The sequence below is a fragment of the Hoplias malabaricus genome, chromosome 9 (genome assembly GCF_029633855.1).
Source record: "Hoplias malabaricus isolate fHopMal1 chromosome 9, fHopMal1.hap1, whole genome shotgun sequence".
Taxonomy (NCBI): domain Eukaryota; kingdom Metazoa; phylum Chordata; class Actinopteri; order Characiformes; family Erythrinidae; genus Hoplias; species Hoplias malabaricus.
In genome coordinates, this window is record NC_089808.1 from 20,095,898 (window position 1) to 20,112,856 (window position 16,959).

The 16,959-nt window shown below is 43.0% G+C and overlaps 1 protein-coding gene across 1 annotated transcript in view; it reads left to right on the top strand.

Annotated features, from left to right (window-relative positions):
* LOC136706918 (cadherin-18) overlaps positions 1 to 16,959 on the top strand; it is a 234,593-nt gene that overhangs the window by 100,261 nt on the left and 117,373 nt on the right. The window contains exon 3 of the mRNA XM_066680665.1: positions 8,183 to 9,920. Within this exon, the coding sequence (XP_066536762.1) occupies positions 8,451 to 9,920 (1,470 nt within the window). The 5' untranslated portion in view covers positions 8,183 to 8,450. The remainder of the gene's footprint in view (positions 1 to 8,182; positions 9,921 to 16,959) is intronic.

The following is a 16,959-nucleotide window of genomic DNA, read 5'->3' on the forward strand; positions in this document are numbered from 1 at the left end:
CACTAACCCAGTCACTCACACACTCACACCTGTGGACAATTTCACACACCCACCCAGTCACTCACACACTCACACCTGTGGACAATTTCACACACTAACCCAGTCACTCACACACTCACACCTGTGGACAGTTTCACACACTCCCCCAGTCACTCACACCTGTGGACAATTTCACACACTAACCCAGTCACTCACACCTGTGGACATTTTCACACACTCACGGCAGTGGACAGGTCTACACAGTCTCACAAACAAACTCACATCTGCGGAGTGTTTCACATACTCACCCAGTCACTCACAACTGTGGAGAGTTTCACATACTCACCCAGTCACTCACAACTGTGGAGTGTTTCACATACTCACCCAGTCACTCACAACTGTGGAGTGTTTCACATACTCACCCAGTCACTCACACACTCACATTTGTGGACAATTTCACATACTCACCCAGTCACTCATACACTCACCCAGTCACTCACTCAATCACTCACACCTCTGGACAATTTCACACACTCACGGCAGTGGACAGGTCTACACAGTCTCACAAACAAATTCACACCTGCGGAGTGTTTCACACACTCACCCAGTCACTCACAGCTGTGGATAGTTTCACACAATCACCCAGTCACACACACACTCACACTTGTGGACAATTTCACACATTCACCCAGTCACTCAAACCTGTAGAGAGTTGCACACACTCACCAAGTCACTCACAACTGCAGAGTGTTTCACATACTCACCCAGTCACTCACAACTGAGGAGTGTTTCACATACTCACCCAGTCAATCACAAATGTGGAGTTTTTCCACATACTCACCCAGTCACTCACAACTGTGGAGTGTTTCACACACTCACCCAGTCACTCACACCTGTAGAGAGTTTCACATACTCACCCAGTCACTCACAACTGAGGAGTGTTTCACATACTCACCCAGTCAATCACAAATGTGGAGTTTTTCCACATACTCACCCAGTCACTCACATCTGTGGAGAGTTTCACACACTCACCCAGTCACTCACAGCTGTGGAGAGTTTCACCCCCTCACCCAGTCATTCACACGCTCACCCAGTCACTCACACCTGTAGAGAGTTTCACATACTCACCAAGTCACTCACAACTGAGGAGTGTTTCACATACTCACCCAGTCACTCACAAATGTGGAGTTTTTCCACATACTCACCCAGTCACTCACATCTGTGGAGAGTTTCACACACTTACCCAGTCACTCACAGCTGTGGAGAGTTTCACACACTCACCCAGTCATTCACATGCTCACCCAGTCACTCACACCTGTAGAGAGTTTCACACACTCACCCAGTCACTCACAACTGTTGAGTGTTTCACATACTCACCCAGTCTCTCAGATCTGTGGAGAGTTTCACATACTCACCCAGTCACTCACAACTGTGGAGTGTTTCACATACTCACCCAGTCACTCACACCTGCAGAGTGTTTCACACACTCACCCAGTCACTCAGATCTGTGGAGAGTTTCACATACTCACCCAGTCACTCACACCTGCGGAGTGTTTCACACACTCACCCAGTCACTCACACACTCACCCAGTCACTCACAATTGTGGAGTGTTTCACATACTCACCCAGTCACTCACAACTGTGGAGTGTTTCACATACTCACCCAGTCACTCACACACTCACATTTGTGGACAAGTTCACACACTCACCCAGTCATTCTGGAGTTGTGTGACAGGGAAACTACCTGTAGCACAATTGTTACATCAATCTGAGGATAGTCAATCACAATTCATCTGTAGGTCAACACAAATCCTAATCCAAACATAATGGTAGCCAAACAAGTTACTGTCCAAAGCCAACTGTAACCCAACTTTCATTAATCTTCTGTAAGTGAGTAATCCTACTCAGTGTGTCTGTGAGTCCAGAGCCTGCCCTAGAATCACTGGGTACAAGAGGCATGGACAATCCTGGACAAGATTTAGCCCATTTGATAGGAAATGTGAACATTACTGTAGTATAATCTACAATTTTCAGAAGCCCCACAAAAATCTGTTCAAAGTGAAGCCAAATAAAACTCAACATAAAACCATACCAAACCCAACCATGAAATATATTTTTTCCCAAATGACCTCATTCCCATTCCACAGCCATGATGGTTAGTCCAAGAAAAAAATGATGTCCCCACTCTCTGTGGGTTGGATTGTCCTTCCACTTCCCCAACAAGAATTAAGGTTCTCCTCCAAGCGGGTTGATATCCATGGTCCTAGAGTTGAGGGGTGAGGACAAAACAATAGTCTGCTGGATAAATAAAGCAGGGGCAATCTAAAATAGGCCTAAATGATGACCATCAAATGTGAAGGTGTGTAGCTCTCTCTCTCTCTCTCACACACACACACACACACATACACACACACACACACACACACACACACACACACACATATCCATTTGAACAGGTGCAGATCTGTACGAGTGAGCCACTGTTGACAGCGCTCTCTCAGACACTTTCACCCCGAACAGGACCTGCACTGATTCCACTTAACAGCCTGAGGGAAAGTGCTTGCTGAAAAGAGTGTAAAACACTGTCACGCACCCCCCCACACACAGGCACACACCTACGCACACACAATGGGGCATGGCTACACTCCTCCGGTGGCTTTGACAGCGTGGATACACTGCGGCGGTACATGCCCCCAGCCAGTTAACCAGGTGCCCATGACAGCCAGGCATCCACCCACCAGAGTGTCCTGCTAATAAAGCTTCTGTGGACCCAACCACCAGCTGGGACTGGGCTCTAATAGCTATTCTGAGCTTGAAGCTTCCTGCGGATGCTGAAAGGTTCCATGCTGTATAGCTCAGTTTTTACAGCTTGTGTCCAGGAAGCTTGGCTTGAAGCATCTGCAAGAACATTAGGATTGGGTGTGTAGAAAAGAAGGCTGGTCACTAGTTAGCCTTCTCTGTTCCATGGGCGTGGTAGATTAACCTTTTGCTTAGAGTTGGTCAAAAATACATGTTTTGCTGGTTTACTAAAGTGAGTAAACTTTACCATAATGTACAATAAGGAAGAGTAGGTAATTTTTTTCCCTTAAAATTGCAACTTCAAAATGCTTGTGATTATCCACTGAGCTGTAAAAGAGAGAATATAGTCTCTGTATTTGCTACTCTGGGTTCAGCGCAGCAGAAACTGCACTACGTAATGTTTGGAGGAGGGTAGGGAGCCCCAACTCATTGATTTCAGTACAGTGCTGTACTTATGATCTACACCAGGGGGATAAAAAAAAAATCTTTCCTAATGTTTCTTTAATCCCTGCTGGAAATTCTGATACTGATATGTACCCAGTATAGAATTTGACTATTAGACACACCTACAGTCCACTTTGTAGATGTAAAGTTGAAAAGATGTAAAGAAGCAGTATCACGTCTTCTAGCCTTTAATCAATGGTCAGTGGACACTAATCCAGCTGTTGGCTGGATATTTTTGGTTGGTGGACTATTTTCAGTCCAGCAGTGACACTGAGGGAATTAAAACCTCTTGCAGCACTGCTGTGTCTGATCCACTCGCACCAGCACAACACACACTACCACACCACCACCACGTCAGTGTCACAGCAGCATTGAGAATGATCCACCACCCAGATCATACCTGCTCAGAGGTGGTCCTATGAGGCAAACAACATATGCAGGGAAACAGCTGGACTGCAGTGTGTAATTGTAGAACTACAATGTGCTTCTGTATGGTCAGTGGAGCTAGACACAAGGAGGTGGTAATAATTTAAATCTGTGTATGCATTGGTCAGTAACTATGATGACTGCACTACTAGAATGACTATATTGAAGAGTTACTGTGAGAGTTCTTTACACAATGTAAAGGCTGAATATGCTGTTTGTCTTTGACTGTGCTGTAAGAAATGGCATGGCTCGAGTTGAGTTCGGGCGTCGATGAGGGTGCGAGACAAGCCGTCAATCCCAATGTCACCGGGGCGTCCAAGAAGATTGGCTGATTGATTGAGGCGAGACAAGAGTGCGGCGGGTGAGAGAGGTTAAGGCAGAAGCGTGATTGACACAGAGGTAGCCACGGAGAGCTGAGGGAGAGGGAGAGATAGGACGGCATATTAAAACAATAGAGAGAGTGAGAGAGCGAGTGAGATAGATGAGGGGTACGCAGAAGAACAAAATGGAAGATGGCGAGACAGAGAGGGACAGGTGGTGAGTGGGAGAGATTGCTGAAAGAGAGAGTGTGTTGGAGAGAGAGAGAGAGATAGAGATAGAGAGAGAGGAAGGCTTTTTAGAGATGCAAGGAGAGATTGGGATTGAAAATGGAAAAGTGTGTGAACAAACAAGGGAGCGAGAAAGAGAGGGAGGTGCGGGGAAGTGGAAGAGCTGGGGAATGGAGTCAGGATGGGGAGATTGGTGGAGGGGAGTTCCTGTGGGGATGCTCACATCTCAGTCATGCCTCGGCGAATGCACTGACAGGGTCTCGTCGGTCCACGACAGTTCTCCAGTGTCATGCAGCACAACAGAGGACATGCTGCCCATAGGAATGGAACGCAAATACACAACCTACAGCCCAACTGTACAAACAACCTCTGACTAAGCAAAACACTTTTCTAGAAATACATCTTTCTACACTGATAAAGCACACTCAGATATATTTATCCTTCCCTGATTTCCTCCCCTATTTATTCACTGCCAAATCCACGCACTAGCTATAAGACCCCCAGTCACACAATGTTAATGTTACCATGGGTCAATGCACTGAACAGCAAGAGAATTCTGACTGCTCAGATTTGTTATATCTGTTATGTCGGAGAGCAAGGTGAATTGTGTTCTGTCTCAGACTCACTAAGTATCAACAACCTTTGTTTTACCCCAGTGGTACCACACCATAAAGTAATTTGACTGTTAGTATAACTCTGACTATAGACAAACCTGCAGTAGGTAAGATTTGTTTGTTAAAACTTGCAATACTGAAGCAAGTGGAAATATATCTGCAAAAGAACTGTGATTTTCTGTTGCTGCAAGTCACCTTGTAAAGCCTGAAATATTCACTCAACAGGAGTTTGTAGGAGTTTCATGAACTACGTCAGATGTATTTATGTTATGCACACAGGCTTAAAAAATTTAGTATAGTCTATGAACTTGAACTTGTTAGCAAGCAGATAAATTCACTGAAAGAAATGGAATGCAGCACAATCCACAATACCAGCTGTTCTTCTGTACATTCCAAAGTTCTGTACTTATGAGATTACAGAAAAAGTCTGTAGAATTAGGTCTGGACATTTTCCGGATATGTTCTTTCACACATGTATCATATAACCAGAGAATTCCTCTCATCAGACATGTTCTCACAGCTGGAAATGTTCCGTGTGCATTAGGCATGGGGTTTACCTGGATTTTATACTTGATGGCTGGTGGGGAAAAAGTCTGGGTAATGTCCGGTACAAATGTTACGGACATTTGTGTTCACACATATAGCTTTTCCAGGGAAAGTCCAGAAAATTTCAGGGTTACTGTGAATATGTGAAAGGGGCTTTAGTGGGAAAAAATAGTGTTGTTGACATTAATGTGTTAACACAAATTAATGCAAGCAGGAACAAGCAGGCCACAGCATTCTCCCATAATTCACTGTTTACAAAACCTAGTGACATATTAGTGGTTTACTTTAGCCATGTAAACACAGCTTCTTTACTGCTGATTTCAGAAGGTAGATTATATATTATTTATGTTGAAATATGTGTTAAATACATACACAACCATACACACATGCAAACAGAGCTCCTGTTTTGTCTCTTACCTGTCTTAAAAAGAACATCAACTATTTGGGGAAAGGAAGTTCTAAACTGTGTGTTTTTTAAGGTTGAATGCTATGTTTCAGGAGAATAAAACAACAGTTGTTTCATGTCCCTGAAGTGTTTACTCAGTAAATTAAAGATTCAAACGATCTTAAAAAAATCATCAAAACTACACTGAGATGTTATAATAATGTAAAAAACAACGGTTTTAAGGATGTTGGGCAGCACGGTGGCTTAGTGGTTAGCGCGTTCGCCTCTCAGCGCATTCAAGTCCCATCTGGGTGGAGTTTCCATATTTTCCCCGTGTCTGCGTGGGTTTCCTCCGGGGTCTCCGGTTTTCTCCCACAGTCCAAAAACGTGGAGGTGAATTGGCTTCCTCTAATAACTGTCCTGGTGTGTGAGTAAATGAGTGTGAATGTCAATGAATGTCTGTATGTGTGAATGAATGTGTGTGTGCCCAGATATTGACTGGTGCTCTACCCTGGGTGAAATCCTAGTGCCTGATGCAGTCCTCCAAGTGGACGGTCAATGTGTGCGTTTGGCTGCCGCTTCTCGCCAGTGTGTGTGTGGATTGAGTGTTCTGAGCATTATGAGCACTGTGGATGGTAAAGCATCCATGGGTATCTAGAAAGGCGTTATATAAGTGTAACGATGGATGGATGGATGGATGGATAGATAGATAGATAGATAGATAGATGGATAGATGTTTTACCAAAATAGACCTTTGAACTTTTTTTTGTTTGTTTTTCCATGAGGAACAAATTTTCATTCAATTTGTTACTCATTAACATTTAGTAGGTATTGATACATATTTATCAGTGATGAATACAGTAAAAAATAATTTTCAGTTTTAACTCAGTTATTTGTTTTTGGTTGAGGTTTTGCAAATTGTTAGACGGAGTATCATATTAATGCTTGTGTCACGACTGTGGTTGTACATTGCAGACAACACATTTTCAGATATTTCTCAGTGATGGCAAGACAGCATGTTTCAGATATTAGACTTGATAGAAAGAAAGCTTATTCCCAGTAGCATTATTGCTAAGTACTGCATCACAACATCAGGACCATTCTGCGTCTGTGAATGACTGACAGGATCAGCTTCATTTCATCAAACCTGAAGCCCGTGGAGATGGATACTCACAGTGGTAATACAGGAACATGATTTGTTATCCTGTAAATCGTGTCTTACCCTATAAATCATGGGCTGTCTGCTCTTCCGCACAATGCACTTTACTGTGCCATTATTTATTCTGTCCAGCGCACAAACACATTATTCTTAGGCCATGATACCGTGCGAGCCAGAGCTGTGTGGCAATGTACAGTAGGAGTTCATCCAAGCCACTTTTCACCTTCAAATCCAACACACACAGCAATGCAGAGCAGCCTGCAGCACTCTCACCTTGCCAGAGAACGTGCCGTCACAATACACAATCCATTACACTAATGCTGCAGCCTTGAAAAACACAGCCCAAAATACTGTGGCCCAAAATCTATGGTGTTTTTTTAAAAAGAGAAAACCTGCAAACTGACATGGACCTTGTCAAAACTGTAAATATGCTATTAAAACAGGGACAATCAAACCTAAAATGGCAAATGTATGCTTGACAGCTCCAGCCTAAATCGGACAAGCTCTATCCTGAGATTTTTCAGTTTTAACACTAGGAAAAAAAACACCTTCTGATGATGTATCTTCAGGGTGAGGGAAACATTTACAATGGTCATTTATTCTCCTTTAGCAAGCAAATGCAGAAATAAAGCTAATTAAGAACAGATGTTACTGCTAGGTATCTTATTGCAGGAACTATCTACACTCTTCACATTATGCTAAGAGTGGACAGGACTGATTACTGATGAGGAGGCCAATGCTAAGCTATCTAACTATCTGAAAAGATGAAAAGCCTGTCCTAGGTGTCAGTTGTCCAGAGATAAATCAGTGTTCAAGATATAGTCTTTGTTGTCGTTATTGCTTTATAACGACACTAGCTTGATAGATTTTATTACACTAAATATCACTTGCTAGACTGTTAGTAAAGGTAGGTTGATTCAGCAGTGATTCTCAGAAACTCTATGACATATCTGCACAGTGCATCATGGGATTTGTAGTGAGATCACTGATAAATCAAAACATGAAAACTATATCACACAGGAGAGGGATTCAAGGGTTCACTCCATGCTACAGTAAAACATGACAAACTGAACATTAAATGCTAATTTTAGGCCAGTGTTATTCTTGGTAAGACATGGGGTATGTGATGAGGATTTTAATGTGCTGTGATTATTAATAAGTTAAGGCATCTGTCTGTCATCCTGTCTGTGTGTTCTGCTACCCTTGCTGTGTCACTCCATGTTTAATTAACAGACCGCCATGATTAAAGTTTTAACGTAATTATCTTTATCTTTCCTCTTAGGGCGATCAACCCTCCATGGGAAACTGACTGAAACGTTCTGCCAGAAGAGGCTTGGATTGATAGAGGGAGATACAGAACAAGGAAAAAAGTGGGCCTGCGTGACTGACACCTGCCCTGCAGCTTTGGCAGAGGACGAATAACAGAGTGGTAAAGACGAGGGGGTGCAGGGAAGTAGGACGCCAAAGAAAGAATGAAGACAACCAGAAAGCAAGCATTTTCTTCCATTTGCTGTCACGTCAACTAATTCACCACACTTCAATCACTCAATATGACTGACAAGCAGATCTTCCTTCTGGTGTCCCTCTGCCTGTGGGTGGGGTTTGCAGGGGCAAGTTCCATCACAAAGGTTGTCCGGAGAAGAGGACTTGGTTCAGTTCATTCTCAATTGCATGGAGGTAACGGAGTTGGCAATCAATTGGATGCAAGTTCAGAAAAGAATGGAATGCCAGTAGTTCGCCTCAAAGAACTGATTGGTGATGACAGGCCAGTAGGTCACTCAAAAGGTGCTAAGAACAATGAGGCCCCACAAGCCTCAAATCAGGAAGAAGTCCTAGATTTTAATGTTAAACCTTCTCTTGAAGTTGCTGACTCAAGTAAAATAGTACACCTCGCAGCTGAGGATACTCGAGACATGCTTGAGCCAAGACGAAATAGGAACAGCACTAAAAGCACAGAGGTCACACTTAAAAGTGGGCGAACTGATAAAGCAACACCAAGTCACCACAAGACAGACTCAAATCTACATTTCAACAGAACCAGGTTCAAGTCCCCTACACGATCCAGAGGTAGGCCAAGCCCGGGGATTCTAAGCAATGCCATGGCTCCAAAGACAAATATGCTGGACTCACATAAACTAAACCTGACTGGAAGCTATGGTGTATTGAAACTTATTTCCAAGGACAGCCTCGTGCGGATTGTAAATTCCCAACTCCAGAATGGTCTGAATTTCCAGAATAAGATGAGTCACAGTAGGAAGAGAGATTTGATTGATATGGATCGCATCCAACTAGAAGAACCTGAAATCAAGAGACAAGACAGGGCAGTAACTCCAGATGTTCACCTGTCTGATAATCGTACCAAGACACTGACAGTCGAGCCACACTCAAGCACCATCACAAATCCAAAAGGAAATCCAGATCAGGTGGTTCACACTCTATGGAAACCAATTAGTGAACCTACTACATACTTGAGAGAGGAAGAGAAGAAGACAGAGGCAAGGGGTGTAGCTGCGACTGCCTCTTGGAAAAGCAAACACTATACTACTCATGTGGCATCAACCCCACAAAGTGAACTTCTGGCAAACACAGAAGTCAGTCTTTTTATGGATAGCAGTGATATGTCTTCGAGTGTGCATCCAGCCTTTCGGATTGACTTTGATCCAAAAAAGAGCTCAGAAACTGAAAGAACCTTTAATGAACAAGATGAATCAGGTCTAAAATTCAGTGCCACCCAGGATCCCACAAGTAAAGCTTCAGACTCTTTTGATGGCAGCCACATCCTGAAGCTTCCACCAAATCCAGAACGGGCTGGAGGAGCTTTGGACAGTGCAGTCGTGACAGTGGACACCCACCCTGGACGAGGTCATCATGGCCTTGTTTTCCAGGAGATGGAGGAGGATGATGGTAAAGGGTGGAGTCCCAAGGAAGGACCTCGGTCAAGAAGAAGACGCAGTTGGATCTGGAACCAGTTCTTTGTAATCGAGGAGTACGCTGGGCCAGAACCTGTTCTAATCGGAAGGGTAAGATGGCACTCAATAGTTTGCTAATTTGTCACCCCAGGCACGTCTTCTTTTGTCCCCCTCCATCCATGAGAGCACATTAGCATCTACCTAGTGTCATCAACTTTTAACTACCATTGATTTCACACACATCTGGATGACTGGGTTTTCTAACCACATAATGACCTAAAATTAATCAATTAGGCTCTGAGGCACCAGAGATTGTTAAGTTTTGAGATCCCTACCAAGGAAAACAATAAGAAAGCCCTTTCTATCTGTAACTGAAAGCGACATCTCCCAGTGAGCGTTCTGATTACACTTTCATCTCAACGTTAATGCCATTAGTCCGATTAACCCAGTCATTTTCCTGTCAGTCTGTGTCAATTTGATTCCCGGTGGAGTCCAACACCACAGGCCGGAAAATAACGTACCAATCAGTGAATCTTCCTAGCTGCTTATTCTACGCTGTTAACACTACAGTGAACGTGATGATGAGGTATTTAAATCAAGCCTCTGGGCAGACAATCAACAGCACAGAGGTAGGGCATGAAAACACCAAGTAGAAACCAATCATTTTTTCAGGTCCTGTCCTCGGTGACTCATGTATCACTGTACCATGGCCCTTGGTCTCCAGGAGAAGAGGGGGGCTGGAGTAGGTGGGCTGGAGGCAGAAGGGTCAGAGGCAGAGAAAGAAAATCAGTAAATCACTTAAATTGGCTGCTTACAGTTGACAATGCTTAGTCCTGGCGACTCTCCTCTTTGTCCTTTTGTCTCTCTGTCTGACTTTTTCTCGGTTTCTACGTGATTATGATGCTCTCTCGATTCTGTGTTTCTTTCTTTTTCTTTCTCTCTCTCTCCCTCTCTCTCTCTCTCACCCCCTTTTACTTCTCTCATAGTCTGCTGTATTTTTCTACCTGTACTGTTCCTTCCTGTTCTTCCTTCTTTTTGTTCACTTTCACTTCACTTCTCTCTCTTATCTCTTTCCCGATGTTTCTTCCTTTTTCTCTCTTCTCTCTGTTGAACATTGCACTCCTGCCCCTTTTTGCTTCTGTTTCTTTTTCTCTCTTTAAATCCACATCTTGTCCTGTCGCACAATTTTTCCCTTTATACCATTATGCCCTCTTACTTTCTCATGTTTGTTTCTCACATTTTTTCCTTTTTCTGGTCTTTCTCTCATTTTTCACTTTTGCCTCCTTCTGTGTTTCTCTATGCCTCTTCTTCTCCTTCATTTGCTACTTCTCACTTTTGTTCAGCCTTCGTTCTCTCTCTCACTCACTATCTCTGTCGTTCCTCCCCTCCTCTCTGTCGCTGATACTTTCCCACATCTTCTTTTGCTACTTCTCACTTTTTCCTGTCTTCTCTCTCTCAGTCCCTATCTCTGTTGTTCCAAACCCCTCTCTCTCTCTCTCTCTCTCTCTCTCTCTCTCTCTCTCTCTCTTTCTTTCTTTCACTCGCACTGTGGCTGGGTGAAGGCAGTAGGGCTAATGTGCTGAGTAAATGAATGATGATGATCCTGTGTGTTTGCCCGAGGCAGTCAGACGGCACTCCGGGATTGAAAAGAAAAAAAAAATCCTCTCGCTGTACGGATGTCTTCCTGTCTGTGCTTCTGCTTCTCCAGCTCCTAATGGAACCCCTGCACCGTTAATATCTGGACGCATCCACCTGAACTCAATAGCACTGGACATACCAGCTCCCCACGCTTATAATGAGAGGTCTGTTTAGAGCAAGGCAAGCACCGGCCATCATTAGGAAGTGGTGGACAGTGGAAATGAGCGAAGGAGGGAAAAAAAGGAGAGAGAAAGAGAGAGGGAGGAAATGATGAGGTGGTTGTGAACGCCCGAGGTGCCAGTGTCCAGTGCGGCAGATTGACAGTACTAGAAGCTATTAAAAGCTGTGTTTGCTATAAGTGTCACTGCAGAATGTACTGACCAATACTGAGAAGTGCACTTTACACCCCGCTACCCCACTCGCCACCCTTTTCTCTCCCACACACGTGTGCGCACATATTCTCACGCCTCATGCTTAACAGCCTGACAGCTCAGATTTGGCTCGGAGGACTCCGAGGGTCCTGAGTGAAACTATACATCTTCCTAATAAAAATAAATAAATAAATAAATCCTAATGCTCTTATGCTATATACACTGAAATTCCGGAGGATGCTTAATGTCAATTCTCCCATTTGGAAAATCATTTTTTCATTCACAAACAATCCCAGTAAACATTTAGCCGTTGATTCAACGTTGAAATAACGTAATGACTGTCGTCTAATCAATGTTCTCTTAAGGTTGAAAATGAAAGTTGAAAAGACGTCCAAACACAGACATTGAAAAGACGACTATTAGACATATTTTGGACGTCCATTGACGTTATTAATTGGTCCCGAAATAAATTACTTGTATAAAACGCATTTTGGACATCCACTGACATTATAGATTGGTCACCACTTAACTATTTTAAGATGGATTTTGGACGTCCATTGACGTTTAAAATATGTCCTTGACGGACAGACTACTTTTAGACCTATTTTGAACATCCAGGGATGTTCCTTGTTTACTGGGATGGGATAATTATGATTTAAATATATAATAAGAAATTCCTAGAAACATTAGATTAACTTGGACCCTGTTGGCAATTTCTGTACGTCTACATTGAGCTGCTATGGAGCAATGAGTCGTAAATAGTTAAAGCAGTAGAAAGTTCAAGTTGGCAATGCCAAGATAAAATAAGTACAACCACAGCAAATGGGGTTATTATAGCCTCGTCATAGAAAAACAAAACAAACAAACAAACAAAAAATAAAGTAGGAATTGTTGGAATCGAGTTAAACTTTTTGCCCACAGATGTTACATCTGGGCGTGAAGATCCTGCACACTCATAGGTTGCCAAAGCTGGCATTCCAGCTGGTCCATAAAAGCCAAACTGGTGATAAAATTGGCGACTGGGCAGTGTTGCAATCTGGCAAAGACATTCCTGGGAAAGCCTTGCTGCAAGTGGGCATGTATTATCCTGCTGAAAAATTCCAGTTGGAAGCTCTGCCATTGGAGGCAACAGGATGTCCTGTACATATCACTGTCCCTCATGACCAAGTGTCATATGCGATGGCTCCCCAGATCATCACATCAGCATTTGGGGAGGTGTGTCACTCCATGGCAAAAGCAGGATTGAAGCACTTACCAGAAGGTCTTAATACTCAAATCTGACCATTTTCAGATCCCAAACAAAACCTGAATTAGTTGCTAAAGATCTGAATTAGTTGCTAATGTTTAGGTTTCTTGTTCAGGTCACCACTACGCCCAACACTTCATTGAAATGATCATCATGCTTCTCTCAGACTAGCAGTCTACATTTTCTCACCATTTTCGCACTACCCAAAAGTAGCATTCTCTTCTGAAATGTAGGTAGACCTTTGTTGTCTCTAATAATGAGTTCTTTTAAAGTTGCTGCAGTAACAGACTCTTTTTATGAAGGATTTACACCAGATACTGTGTGGATTCTGTTGGCCATTCCTTTATAAGCCAGTTACAAAGGTTGGGTGCTTAAGTTGGATGATTAGCTCTGAATAACAAAGGCCACTCAAACCCATCCTAGATACTGTTCGAAAACTCCGGAGGAAGCAGTTTCACTACTCCACAGCACAGTTCTGGGGGAATTTATACTCCTCTTGCCGACACTTAGCACTGAGCATGCTGACCTATTTTTTTGTATCCCCTAATGTTTAGACATGTTACACTTATCCCAGAATCCGAATCCTTGCTTAAGGCTTAAGATCCTAGATCCCAGGAAGACTTTCACATTAGCAGGAGTACTACTCGGCAGAAATATTTTTAGCTTAATTAGCACGCCGCTACGTTCCCTGCTAAAACAAGGCTCTAAAATGATGAAGGTTTCTGCAGCAGTGGTTTCCTCCGCTGGTATTTATAGATGTACTTGTGTAATTGCCACAAACTGCGGAGGATTTTTTTTTATTGTTGCTCAGTGGCAGGGCTGGTAAGTTATTATGTATATACATGCTTCCGTTAGGTGACTATCAAGGGACTCATTTCTAGGGTAAGTGAGTCTTCCTGGTCGGTGCTCCACTCCTCACAGCACAGCAACTGTTTACACGTGTAAGAAGCTCATTTCAATAAGCGCCCATACATTAAGCGTTCCCTTTGTGCACAAAAGTGACGGTGGAGTGTTTACGAGTGTCAGGGAAGATGGATGCCTCTCGTAGCGTGATGCTAATGTGTCTCTTGTCGACACACTCTCGTACACTGTGCTTTAAACCCCCCTTCTTCAGAAGACTGAATTATTTTATGGGGTGTAAACAGGTGTGAGATCAAATCGCTAAACGTGCGAGTCACTTAACCGCCAGCTTGTCTCTTCAGGTCTTGATGTTGGAAATGTTCGCATCTCTCTCTCTCTCTCTCTCTCTCTCTGTCTGCGCGTGTATGTGCACATTTCAGTCACGCAGACACACAGTAATGAAACATGTACTGATTTAGAGCACTTTTTTATGGAAGACAGGCTGCCAATTGCCTTCATGTATCTCTCTCTCTCTTCTTTCACTCTCCTATTTATTTATACTCTCTCATTTCATCCCCTTTCTCTTTCTTTACCCCTTCTACCACCCCATACACCTTGTGGTTATTTTCTAGCCCTCCTCTATTTCCCTCTTTTTCCAGCCTTATCTCACTCTCTTTCTGTCACTCTTTTATGGTTTTATTAGTGGCACTTTATTGGCAGGAAGCAAATAAATTAAAGAACAAAACTGGATATGGTTTACAACGGAAAACTCAAATTTATAGGATATTTATTTGTAATCAATTTCTCTCTCTCTATCTCTCTCTCTCTCTCTCTCTCTCTCTCTCTCTCTCTCTCAATGCAACATATCTTTGTTTGCATAAATGTTAACGTTACACTGTTGCCAAAGCAAGAAACACATAAACATAAACAAGAGAAAGGGAGAGGATGGAAGTAGATAAGAGGCAAAACACAAAACAAACAAAGAAAGTGATTGATCATCAATAACAGACAGGAAAATATAAACCCCACGACCTCCTGATAAATAATGATCAGAAATGGAAAAGTAAATAAATATACAAATAATCAAATTAATACAAGTCAGAATATTTTAAACTATGAAAAGTAAAGGTTCTTTATGTTTTATTATCATATATATCCTTGGTAATGACAAGAAAACATATTTAACTGGCTTACATAAGTAACAGTACTCTCTCTCTCTCTCTCTCTCTCTCTTTGGCTCTCTTTGAGCAAACATGTAACTAACAAACCCTAAACAGTAAATAAAAACTACACTGAAGATGCATACATCTCTACGTCCTTTCAGACTCATGGTGTTTAGTTATCATCTCACAGTTAAAGGATAAGCAGAAACACTTGTGGATTAGGGCTGGCAGTTTTGGAAGGTACTCTCGTGTGGTGGTTATGAGCCTTGATTTTTAGATCTTTGTATGATTTTAAACTCCAGCTCACTCTCTCATTGACTCCCACACAGACCCCAGGGCTGTCGACAAGCAGGTGTCGACCCCTCTCTGGACCCCTGGAAGCTTCACACAGAGCGAACCTTTACACAGATCCATGGCTTTTAAACAATGCGCTGCTCTGCTCTGTTCCGCAGCATGTGTGTGTAGCAGCTGGAAGCACATTAGTGGCAGAATGGAGGGTGTGTGTGTGTATGAGAGAGAGAGCGTCCCTGGATAGAGGAATCAAAGTAACCTTGGAGCATGAACACACACTCCTGTGCTGGTTATTACATTTCTCATTTTCGAATGCTTAGGGAGTGTTTTGAATACGTTACATGTTGGCAGAGCTTCGGTGGTGGCTGTCACTGGGTTCTTAATGAACTCTGTGTGTGTGTGTGTGTGTGTGTGTGTGTCTGTTGCTACCTCATGGGATGCCGCCATAACAGAGTTAACACACTAACTCTGATTATATGAATAGGTTAGTCTTCTTACTGTGGAAGTACTGTTTGTTTGTTTGGTTTCGTGTCACTGATACAGGGTCCTGGGATTGTGGGTTCAATCAATGCGTCTGGGCACTCTCTGAGAAGGGTTCTCAGTGTCTGTGTGGGTTTCTTCCAGGTGCTCTGGTTTGTTTCCATGGTTGGTAGGTGCCACAGTTCCAAAGCTGTGTGAAATTCTCCACAGATGTGAGTGTGTGAGTGACGGAGTGAGTGTTTTAGAATGAAGTGGTTACAGAACATGAAATAATCAGTGAATTACTGACAGTATTGGTGGTCTACTAGGTCCAGCATGGTTGTTCGCTGTCCCATGTTCTCTGTATTATTTCCTTGGCAGTTGGACTGTTTTATACAAAATATCTCCTGGGCACTTGTTCCTATGGGCTGCTTGGCCTGGATTTTGGTCTTGGCTTTTGAGGTTGTACTGTACATATACATCATAGAAAACGACAGAATATTAGACTGTACCCTGATTGGAAATATTTATTTATTTATAACAGTTTTATTTGATACCACTGTCCACTCTGTTTGTTGCTCTGTATACTGTATTTGTCCACCTTTAACCTTGATCTTCAGTGGTCAGGAACCCAACAGGACCACCACAGAGCATGTACAATTTGGGTGGATGGGGGTGAATCAGTCACAGTGCTGAACGTTTTTAAACACTGTGTCCACTCACTGTCCACTCAGTTAGACACACCAATCTTTTTCACTCTGTTAGACACACCAACCGTTTTGCCCCATGTTATAGATGATTGACCATTAAGCAAACAATGTATACAGAGCAACAGATGGACACCAGTCTGTAATTGTAGATCTACAAAGTGCACCTGTATGGTCAGTGGTGCTGAGAGAATGGAGAGTGTGTGTAGAAACAAGGAGGAGGTTTGCAAACTAATGTAATGACATTCAGTCCCTACAATGTAATAAATACCCATTTTACACACTTGCCTGGCCAGTACCCTTTGATTCTTGAATGCTTGCCCGGCACAGTATTCTAATTCACTGCACACACACAGAGAGAATCAAGTGCTGTTAGAAAGAGTGGAGGGAGTGGAGAGAGATGGAAAGAGTGTGTTGGGGGGCTCTCTCTCTCTC